The sequence below is a fragment of the Mercurialis annua genome, linkage group LG2, assembly GCF_937616625.2.
Source record: "Mercurialis annua linkage group LG2, ddMerAnnu1.2, whole genome shotgun sequence".
NCBI lineage: Eukaryota > Viridiplantae > Streptophyta > Magnoliopsida > Malpighiales > Euphorbiaceae > Mercurialis > Mercurialis annua.
Window position 1 is genome coordinate 18,620,033 of NC_065571.1, and position 12,327 is coordinate 18,632,359.

Here is a 12,327-nt window from a genome sequence, read left to right on the forward strand (position 1 = left end):
CCGTTATCAATAAATTTATAGTTCCCTGGGAAAGTTAATTGTTATTTTATTTTATATCTTTTTTATTATTTTAAATTACTTATATATTAAAAATCATATAAATTTTAATATATAACGGCCTAATGAAAGCCAATATGTAACTATCTATTTGCACAAGTTTAATAATGGTTTAATTACTATTAATCACATAAATTATGCTGACTGTTTTATTTTAACTTCTTAATTAATAATGTAATTATCAAAAGCTAATTGATAAGTAAAGCAAATTAAAAGTTGGATGGTATGGTTTAGTAGAGTTTGATTAGGGATACAGTTATACTGAGTATAGCACATCTATACTATATATAAAAGCACGGATGGGGGGGGGGACAGGCAAATTTACTGAATAATCCTTTTCACTTTACTACTAAATAAAGGTTTTATAGTCATTAACTAATTAATTATTTAATTAATCACTATTGTAATTAAAGTCCTAATTAGAATAGGTAGCTAAATTATCTACAATTTAGTTTTTAATATGTAAAAAGTAGCTAAATTTTTTCCAAATTAGTAGGAATACCTATCTTTTAGTTTGATTGAACTACAAAATTAAAATATTGTATTTAGTCAATATAATATTATTTAAATTTCTATATTATTATTTTTAAGGATATTATTAATAAAATTAAGTTAATTATTTAATTATGGTTATTATAAAACCAAAATAAGAATAAATTCAGTATGAAAAATAAATTAATAACTGAATATATTATATTTATTTTTACAAAAATTCTTAACTAATTTAATATTAATTATAAATAAAAAATTGATATAATTACAATAAATTTACTAATATGTTTATTGAGTAGTTACGTTACGAGCCACGTGCATAGCACGTAATGCGAAACTAGTAAATTATAAATTTATCAATTAGTAGTATAATAGTTGATTAACAGTACATAGTATAATCATATATAAATTTTATTATATAATTATTAGGCAAGAATAAATGATACTGATTTTTCTTTATGTCACATAAATCACAATAAATATTATCACTTGAAAAAATCAAACGAATAGCTAGAAAGAAAAGTGTTGGAACATAAATATAAAGGAAAGTATAGGAACACAAATATGAATAATTGTCTAAAAAAAACAAATTAAATCAAAGCATAGGATTAGAAATTGAAAGGATGGAACAGAAACCACATACATAATATGAAATTTGGAGCTCGCGGTAGAATTTCAAAAGCAAGCTGCACTATTGAATTTTTTTTTGCTGTGGGTTATTATTTATTGAAGTTAATGACCAATTAAATTGTCCTATACATATGAAACAGACTTAGCATTTCAGTGTAACTGTGATACATATGATTTCACAATTTGTCAAGTGATGGACTCTTAATGTGCTACGTCTAATTCATAGGCGTAATGATTTTGACTTAATTTAGAGATTAATTTATAATTATCTTTGTAATTTTTTTTAATTATTGACGGCTAATGTTGTAATTTTGCCTGTCCCCCCCTCTTCACACTTATAGAATAGTTATAGATAGATTACTGTAGGAAATAAACTTATGCCACCAGGTATGATTGTTCTACTCCTTTGTTAATGTAATTCTTATGGATATTTATTTTTCTCTAAAACATTTGTTTTGAACCTTTTTTTTGTTAATTTATATTGTTTGATTTGATCATTTGTACTAATGTTTGGCAAAGCTACTGTCACGAAGATGTTGCCTTTTGTTGAATTTTTTTGAATTACGATCAATTGACTAAATTGCAATTTTAAGTCGACTCATGTTTAGTGTTTCACTTAGATAAAATTATAATTTTATTTAACATAATTAGCAAGTTATAGGAAAATCTTTATCAAAAATGAGTAATTCATGCAAAATTTTCATTCTAATCTGTTTATATTGTGATAATTTTTTTAATAGATAATATGAATTATGTACATATATTTATTCAAATCGACATGATATTCATTAATAATGAGTTATATTAATAATACATGAATTTATTTTATCAAAATATAATATTTTTCAAAATTTTCCAATAAATATAGGAATTACTTAAAAATTAATTTTAATAATAATATAGAATAATTCATATATAATGAGTAGTTTATAAATATTAAAAACAAGTGATACTATAAGAAGTTTAATTTCAATAAATAATTTTAAAACAAGCAAAAGTTAAATTCCAATAAAAATATATAAATTACTTAAAAACATTAATTCAAAATTAAAATTTTAGTATAAATTAAAAATTAATTAATAAATAACATACAAATTATAATTATAGCTTATAAAACAAACAATAATAACGAGTCGACTAAAAAAATACATAAACATGCTTAAGATACTAACTTTCAATAATTTTTCTACATATAGATTACTTAAATAAATTATAATAAATAAATATGAAAGAATTTATAAATTTAATCCTGATAACAAAACTACTATTAATAAATAAATAAATAAAAGATCAAAATCATATAATAATTTAATTCTTATTAAATATATGTAACGGGTCATGTAAATATATATGAATGTTAATAATTTTTTATAATATATAATATATTACCAAAATAAATATATAATTATAAATAACGGGTCATACTAATATCGCTCACGTGCGTAGCACGTGGGGAAAAACTAGTACTATATATAAAAGCACGGATGGGGGGGGGGGGACATGCAAATTTACTGAATAATCCTTTTCAGTTTACTAATAAATAAAGGTTTTATAGTCATTAACTAATTAGTTATTTAATTAATCGCTATTATAATTAAAGTTCTAATTAGAATAGGTAGCTAAATTATCTCCAATTTAATTTTTAGTATATAAAAAATAACTAAATTATCTCCAAATTAGTAGGAATACCTATCTTTTAGTTTGATTGAACTACAAAATTGAAATATTGTATTTGTTCAATATATTATTATTTAAATTTTTATCTTATTATTTTTAAAGAAATTATAAATAAAATTAAGTTAATTATTTAATTATGGTTATTATGGTTATTATAAAACAAAAAAAGACTAAATTCAGTATGGAAAAAAATTTAATAACTGAATATATTATATTTACTTTTACAAAAATTATTAACTAATTTAATATCAATTATAAATAAAAAATTGATATAATTATAATAAATTTACTAATATATTCATTGAGGAGTTACGTTACGATCCACGTGCATAGCATGTAATGCGAAACTAGTTAGTATAAAATGACCTTCACCTCAGCGAATTGCACCAATAGAGCCGTGACACCTCAACACCATGCATAAATATGAGAAAAAGTGGTAATCTGTGTATGAAAATGAGAAAATTGAAACTACGTGATTAAAATAAGAAAACGTGTAAAGTTGGTGAATTTTTATGACATTAACCCGAATTTAAATAATATTTTTCATGACCCCGATTATACAAATCATGACGAAAAGAGCAGGGTGATTTGTGCAACAACTTTCCTCGCGGTTCTGATAATAATAATTAGTTTAAATTGTGTGTACTTTCGTGGAAACTACAAATTTTTATTTTGTCCCTTCTACCTGAAATAAAAGTTCAAGAAAAAAATTTATGTACTAAATCAACGACCTGTTCAATCGGAACTTATTTTTAAACCGGTAAAACCCGGACCTATAAATGTTGAGCAAAAATCAGAAGAGTCATGAGTCCGTATCTTGAAACTGTATCAGTTTGCAGAAATATACTAATTCATACATCTGCAGTGAATTGCTTGTAGTTAACATGTTATTCATAAGATTGACGAGCACGACATGCTATCTATATAAAATAAAATCACGTATTAAGACATAAAGTTAGAGTTAATTTTAATATTGTATCCTAGGGTTCTCCCGTTAAATTTCTTGACTCGAACATGGCCACGGGGATCTCACTCGCACAAGAGTGGTGAGTCCAACGACTCATATCTGTCATCATTGAAAGATAGCCCTTAAAATAATTGAGCGCCTGGATATGGATAGAGGTAAAAATTGGTTTATGCATACTATACTAACTGTAATAAAAAAAATATAATCAGACAATAAATAACGACAATATTGAATGAAAAAGATGAAGAGGGAAACGGATAATCAATTTAAAGTGGCCGAGGATCCCTTAACTATTAGAATATAATTAATAGAACGAAGGTATAAATGGCCATAATAAATTCTAGGAAAAAGATCTATGCATGAAATTTGCAATGCAACAGGTAGATAAGCAAAGAGTATATGCACAAACTATGTTACAAACAAGTAAGGATATAGAGAATTAACGTTTTCATGCTCACCAGACAAATGGTAGCTCTGAACACTACGCATCATCGACATATATATAATCTTTCACAAAGATGAACAGCTTCGTCAGGGTGCTTCCACAACTATACACAGTCAACTCTTCTAAATCAATCTGCCCGCTAAAATGTATTGGCTTGTCGTAAGCTGAGTTTAGCAATGTTTAAACATCAAATGAGGGGAAAAAACATCAAAATTACAGAATCGAGCAAGTAGATTTCAGTTTTTTGCCAAGGACCATGCTATCAATTGAGTATTCCTGCCTGGGATCATGTCACATTAACCTTCTCCTTCTGGATTCACGGATTGATCTGTTATCAGCGTCTGAAACTCCAGGAAGTTCACTTCTCCTCCTGGAAGTTGAGGAGGAATGAGCCGCCATCGAATTGCTTTCTAATCTATTTTCCAATTCTATATTTCTTGAACGTTCAGCTCTTCTCCTAGTAGAAGATGATGAGATGGGTGTAACTGAACTGCTTTCTCCAACATTCTGGTTTTCTGATGGGAGAACAGCATTGCTACTAAAAGACGATGAAGGATGATGACCCAATATTAAATCCATATCAGCTTCATTATTATCTAGAATTTGGTTAGTTTGTACTGCAGCAGCAGTGATACCAGAAAAAGAGTTTCCACCAATATCACCGGATCGTCGCTGATAGTTTGTTCTCATACCGAAACGATGAATAGAATCCTCCAGGTTATCAACTAGTCTTTCTACTGAATCCACTGCAGAGTTCATTGCAGATGAAAGAAAAGAGAACGATGCAGATCCCTGTGACAATCGCCTTGAAACTTGAGAAGAATCATGATGCTGGTTGTTCTGTGCCTGGGAAGTAAAGGATTGATTGACCCATCTTTCACCATTCTCCTCTGACCGAGATCTCTCCTCCATTTCGACTATCCTATTATATACCCTTACGTTCCAATCAATCACAGAGGAGCTTGGTCTGCGATTGATGACTTTCTGCCTCAGACTTTCAACCCTTTGTGCACCGGGCCTAGGAGGTACCTTCGAGACAGAATCTATCAACTTGGACTTCTCGGATTTAGTATTGTTGCCATTTCCATAAATGGGAATAACGCTCGCATCTGTAACCTCTCCCATGCACGCCGGACACTCCTTCACGTTCAAATGAACATATGACAAGTGATGGAAGCATGACCAACAAAACAGATGACCACACTGGGTCAGTATAGGTTCTCTTGCATTATTTAAGCATATATTACAATCAAAAAATCTTCTTTTATCTCCTTTAATGTTCTGCACATCTGTATCTGTTCCCAGTGCCTTGGCTATCAAATGAGTATTATTCCTTTTCACAAGTTTTCCTGCTCCTAATGTTATCTCTTGGTCTGCGACACCAACTCCACTAGAACGTAGTATATCATCATTATGACGGACTGTAACATCAACGCCATTAGAAATCAACGCATCATCACTTCGAACTTCAGTTGGTGATTCCATAGGATTATTCAACGTTTGATGGGTAGTATTATGCTGTCTCCATATACGTCGCTGCATAGCCCTAGAAGTTACTGCTTCGAGCTGTCTGATTCGCTCTTCTATACAACCATGAGCGCTTTCCAGTTCGTTCAGTAATGATCCTAATCTGAACAGAGAGCTGTGGGGAGAGTTCAAAGCCTCCTGGTTCAAACCAACATCCATTCTATCTCCTTTTACCTATCATTTCCCATAAGAAACTGAAACCAGACAAACAAAATCTCGAGTAATCCATATCAAAATTCCTACTAATTCCGACGACCACAAAATAACAAAGACACTTCTTTATTCTCTCCACAAGGATGCGAGTTTCATTCTAAATAATTCATTTGCATCTTTCTTCAGGTTGTAACCTTTGATGGTAAAGCATTTTTTGCGTTTGTAGCGATTTTAAGCACAGCTTTTAAAATTTAGGAAAAAAAACCCGAAAAAATACCTAAAAGATTATGATTTTTATGTCTTGTTCTTAAATCGCTACAAAAGTTTAGGATTTCATATGCAAATAACCCTATATTTAATGCCTAAAAACATTAAAAAATCTCTCAACCCAGAAACTAAAATCTTTCATTCTCTTAAAAAATCACAAACTAATTGATATAAAACCTAAATCTTTCAGCTTTAATTAACAAAAAGTGAGAATAGAATTGCATAATTCTTCAATTGGGTAGTTGAAAATTCTTTTCTTTCAAATCTTTGATGTTCTTACAATTTGTTTAATATTAATAATCAAGAAAGCCAAACAAAAGGAGATGAGATAAAGAGACGAACCTATATCAGATATGATAATGAGAAATTGAATTATTATTCATTGATCGTTGATAGCGCCAGGCATATATGGTTTTTTGATTTCCCTGCTGGGAGACGAAGATGCTGATGATATTGAATGGTTTTGTAATGGCTTAATACTTTATTTAACCCCTAACTTTACCACTTTATTCCATATGACCTCTACACTATTTATTTGTTCTATTAAACCTCTTAACTATATTTTTTGTTTTATTTAACCCCTAAATTTTATCACTTTATTCCATGCGACCTATAAACTAATATTTTGTTCCATTGAACCTCTTAACTATTTATTTTATATTTAACCCCTCAAAATAAACTATTTGTTCTATTTAACCTCTTAACTAAGTGTTTTTTTCAATGAACATCTAAACTATTTTTTTTTACTCATTTAACCTCTCACACAATGTATTAATTTAAGAAAAGATTTGAATATGTTTTTTACATTTATAATAAAGAGCGATGTATATTATATATTATTTAAAAATCCATATAAGGATTAATTACTTTAAAAATCATGAATTTTAGCGTGTTTTACAATTTAAACACAAACTTAAAAAAATTCGTAATTAATTTGAAAAATTTGTAACTGTAAAAAATTAAAAGTTGATATCTTAAAATTTCTAAATTTAAAAATTTGAGTTAAATTTACGAAACACACTAATTTTTTTTTAAACAATTAAACATTCATTTAATTATTAAAGTATAATAAATTTATGTATTTTATAAATATCGTTAACCAAAAGAGACAACTCCTTTTATCATTGTTGAAATATAAATGTTCAAGAAGTAATATCATTTAATTATTTGATCAATTTTAAATACTTTTTATTTATTTCTAACCTTTTATTTCTAATTTATGCTTTCGTCAAAAATTTATGAAAATATTATTAAAAAATATATTTTTAAAAAAATCATATGTTATTATATATAAATTAATTTATATGCTTTAAAGCATTTATGCTAGACATAATATGGTTGAAAATTAAATAGTTGTATTTTTGAGGAGGTTAAAAGGGTTAAAACTAAAAGTTTAAATGTGCAATAGACAAAAATAATAATTAAGGGGTTAAATAGAACAAATAGTATGGTTTGAGGGTTAAATAGAAAAAAAAATAGTTAAAAAGTATAATGGAGCACGGAATTAGTTTAAAGGTCATAAGGAACAAAATGGTAAACTTTAGGGGTTAAATAGAACAAAGAAAATAGTTAAAGGGTCCAATAAAATAAAAAATTAGTTTAGAGGTCGCATAGAATAAAGTGGTAAAATTTAGAGGTTAAATAATGTATTACGCCGTTCTGTAATTCCCAGTGTTTTAAAAACCAGACCGGACCGGTCGGTCGGACCGGTTGAACCGCGAACCGGTCATTGTTCCGGTCTCAAAAGGTACAAAACCAGATCTTTTGGTTGGACCGAGTTGAACCGCATTGGACCAGATTGAACCGGTAAAAAACTGGGTGTTGAACCGGATTAGACCGGTAAAAAACCGGTGAACGAGAATTTCTTTTCAAATTTGTTTAAATTTATTAAACCGATTGAATCGGTCATTGAATCAATTAAACCGGTTGAACCGGAAATCGGTAGCCTCACCGGTTCGGGTTTTAAAACACTGGTAATTCCATTGTGTTTTTGGATTAAGGACTCTTCCCACTAATATTTACATTCCCTCAATTTTAAAGAGGCCTAATGCATTAAAAAAATCACGACCTTTTATCCCCTTTTCAACCATACCCTGACGTTGAAAATCATTCAATTTTATTCTATTTTGCATTTTTTTTTTCATTTCAATTGTATCATAAAGTATAAAATTGACTTTTTTTATCTGCCAAAAGTTCAAAAAATTTCTCTAAATGGACCCTTTTTACATTAGATTAATTTTTTTATATTAAATTGCCCATTTTTGAAGAATTTTTTTAAACTTTTGTCAAATAAATAAAGGTCAATTTTATGCTTTAGGTACAATGAAAATGAAAAAAAATGCAAAATAGGGTAAAATTATAAATTTTTAGCGGAACAAAGGATCACTTTCATCCCTGATCTTGCGTCAAAGTATCAAAAAAATCCAAAGCTGGAAAACCGGATCACTTATACCCTTTAACTTGTGTAAACCGGCTCAAAACGCCCCTTGTGCTGATGTGACATCTTAATTAGAGAGTGGGTTTTTTTAATTAATATTTTATTTCCTAATTAATCTCAATTAAATTTTAATTAATCACAATTAATCTCTAATTAATTTAGGGTCTTTTTGAACTTTTTATTTAAAAAAATTCACTTTTTTCCCGTTTCGACGAGGAGGAGGAGCCTCCTCGCCGGAATTTCAAGAACAGATCCTCAGGTTGAGGATCTCTTCTCGAACAGATCCGCCGATCATCGCCGGAGGATCTGTAACACAGATCCTCGAGGATCTCTGAAGAACAGATCCTCCGGCGAGGATCTGTTCAAGACGAACAGATCCTCGCATCGCCGGAGGATCTGTTCAAGACGAACAGATCCTCTCGTCGCCGGAGGATCTGTTCTTCGCGCACGAGGATCTGTTCAGGTGAGGATCTGTTCCTGAACAGATCCTCACCTGAGGATTTGTTCCTGAACAGATCCTCACCTGAGGATTTGTGACCCGCGGGTCTGGAAGAACAGACCCGCGGGTCTGTATTTAAAAAAAAATTAAAAAAAATTAATTTTTTATGTATATTAAAAATTAGGGTTAATTTGTTAATATTTTAATTTGAGGGTTAATTAGTTAATTCAGATTTTAAAATTTGAGGATTAATTTGTTATATATTAAAAATTAGAGGGTTAATTTGTTGTTTTAGATTTTAGAATAATGGGGATTAAATTGTACTTTTTTAATTATTAGGTCTTAATTGGTAATGTTTAAAAAAAATTAGGACCATTTTAAACTTTTTTCTATCAAAAACCACCCTGGGCAACAAAACCACTATGAAAAACCGGAGAGTGTAGCACACTCTCTTAGGTGAGAGTGGGGAGGGGGATTTTTGACCCGTTTTACACAAGTTCAGGGTATAAGTGATCCCTTTTTCCAGCTTTGGACTTTTTTGATATTTGGACGCAATTTCGGGGGTGAAAGTTATCCTTTGTTCATTTTTAGCGTCAGGTTAGGGTTGAAAAGAGTATGAAAAGTCGGCGTTTTTTTTAAAGCATTAAGCCTTTTAAAGAATTACTATTTTCAATTAAATGGTGGATTTGGTTTGATTTAATTTAATAAAATTTAAAGTTAATTTATACTTTAAAGATTTAAATAAAAATTATATTATATTAAATATTTATTTTTTTAACAGCAAATGGATACCATGAAGGTTTAAAATATCAAAATATATTGTAGATCAAATTGATATAAAAAAATAAAAATACAAACTTAACAATTGATCTATAATTAATAAAGATTTTAGAGATGAAAATTTTAAAGGTGACTATAATTAGGAAGATACCAAATTGAGAGAAATCTCAGACACCATTTAAACTTTATAACTTCCATTTTCAGCTTGTTTTGCTGCAAAATATACTTAAACGATCTATTTAAAAAGTACCTTGATTTATCAAGAACCGATTAGAGCCAAGTTATGTTGAGTTTTTTATGAAATGATTTGAGATTTTTTTATGTGATATGCCTACTCAGTAATGATATATTCAGAAGGTGTTGAACTATGATATGGACATGTTAATGTCCTAAGTTAGTGATATATTCCAGACGCATTTTCGGGCTCGTTCGAGCTTAGAATCAAGCCCGGTTTGAATCTAGATATAGAGAATTCAATGCAGTTTAATATTCTATAATATAACAGGCCAGACCCAATGTAAAACGGACCTCGAATTCCACTGATGTACCATAAAGTATAAACCGGGCCCACGAGCCTAAGGGCCGCAAATTCAGCAACTTCCAGAGCAGATTCCGGGTTCACTAGAACTCGGAATCAACCGCGGTTCAAAGAGACTGCACTTTATCGTCGAGACGGACAACTTCTGTGTTCTGACTGAGAGCCAATTCCAAACAAAACAATGGTCAAAACCCGCGCGAGTGCCAGACACTCAAAGTCAACGAGGTTGAAAAGTATACCTAACCTTGTATGTATACCAAACTGCCCCTGAACATGCCTACCGTGTTTAACGCCTTTCAAAAGCATATCAAATTAACCGGCTAAAGGATTAATCATTAAATTATCCAATTAATGCAATTCCAGCCCAGCATTTAGACATCGTAGGACTGCCATGAAATAATTAGTAATGGTTGTATAGGTTTTTCAAGACTCACTAATAAAAATTAATCAATCAAACATTTACATCCAGTTTAGGTTTTGTGCATGTAAAATATCCAGACCAACCAGACTTTGCTACTTGCTAGAAACCTGTAAGATTAGATGTATGTTTAGGAGTACATGTTACTTGCCTCAAATGCAGTCTAGATCGAATCATATGCGCGTCCAAAGTGTTTACCGCTTTCATACTTGTTTACTTACAACTTTCATATCCTATGAACTGCATATACTGTTGAGATGAGATTAAAACGAATATGTTCTGTAATAAAGCCGGTAACAGATAAATCAAGTACAAGTCTCGGGGAGGTCTACAAACCCTAGTCTTTGGTCCGATGCACGATAATCTTACCCACAAGCGAGTAAGGTTACCTAGTCGGTTAAAAGACATTTTCTAGTTGAACTAGGTGACGACTTCATTTATCAAACCATTTTCAGATCGAGAAGTCAGCCATAAGCTTTAGGCAAACGACCCTCGAATCCCGCTCCGCTCACAATGACCTCAATGTATCCTTGCCATGTAGGTAATTAGGGGCGAAGATTGTCATTCGATCCTTGCAAACCTTGGTTTTACTGTTTTCGTTATAAATTGAAAGGGATATAATTAAAAATTGTTGGAGTGCAAAATTCCTTCATCGTTCTCTTTATTAATTATTTTAAAAAATTCAATAAATACCAAGACCATCACATTTCTTTGAAATCTTTTTAATTAAAGATATTAATTGAAGATGTAGAAAAAATAAAGTACAAATTATTCTTTACATAAAAATTAACAATTGAATGGAACACTAAAAAAGAAGTTAGTGTAAATTAATTTGAAAAAAAAAAGAGTGACCAAAAGATGAGGCATGACGAATAAAAAGGTAATTAATTCTGATCATCACTGAACTTTCAAGTTTTTTCATTTTAGTTATTAAACTATTAATTTTGTTCTTTTGATCATTAAACATTTATTTTTTTTATTTTTATATTTTCCGGCATTTTTTGCTATGGCAGCCGGAAGTTGACATGTGGCAAACAGATTTGTTAATTTTATTTTAAAAATTTATGACATATATATAATTTTACTTAAAAATGAGTTTTTAGATTAAATTATGCATATATGGTAAATTTTCAAGTAAAAATAAATGAATTATAGCTGCTCCCTAAATATTTTTGGCCGGAATATAAATGAAAAAAAAATATGAAAGTACAGTGATAAAAAAATAGTTTAGTGACTGAAATGAAAAAACTTGAAAATTCAGTATTCTTCCACTACTAAAATGCAGCGTTTTAGCGACGGATTTTTCCGTCGCTAAAATGCCGTTTTCCGTCGCTAAACCGTTTAGCGACGGATTTGCCGACGGATACAATCCGTCGGCAATTGTGGCGTCGCTAATCGGTTTAGCGACGTCTCAATAACTTCCGTCGCCATTTGGCGACGGATATATCCGTCGCCAAATGGGAAATATCCGTCGCCAAACACGTCTCAGGCGACGCGGTT

General features: G+C 30.1%; 1 protein-coding gene across 1 annotated transcript; it reads right to left on the reverse strand.

Annotated features, from left to right (window-relative positions):
* Positions 1-4,208: 4,208 nt before the first annotated feature.
* On the reverse strand, positions 4,209-6,652 carry LOC126670309 (uncharacterized). Its single transcript, XM_050364009.2, has 2 exons — positions 6,558-6,652; positions 4,209-5,989 (listed from the first exon to the last, which is right to left on the reverse strand). Exon 2 carries the CDS (start codon positions 5,952-5,954, stop codon positions 4,560-4,562), a length of 1,395 nt encoding a protein of 464 aa, XP_050219966.1. The 5' UTR covers positions 5,955-5,989; positions 6,558-6,652; the 3' UTR covers positions 4,209-4,559.
* Positions 6,653-12,327: the final 5,675 nt, after the last annotated feature.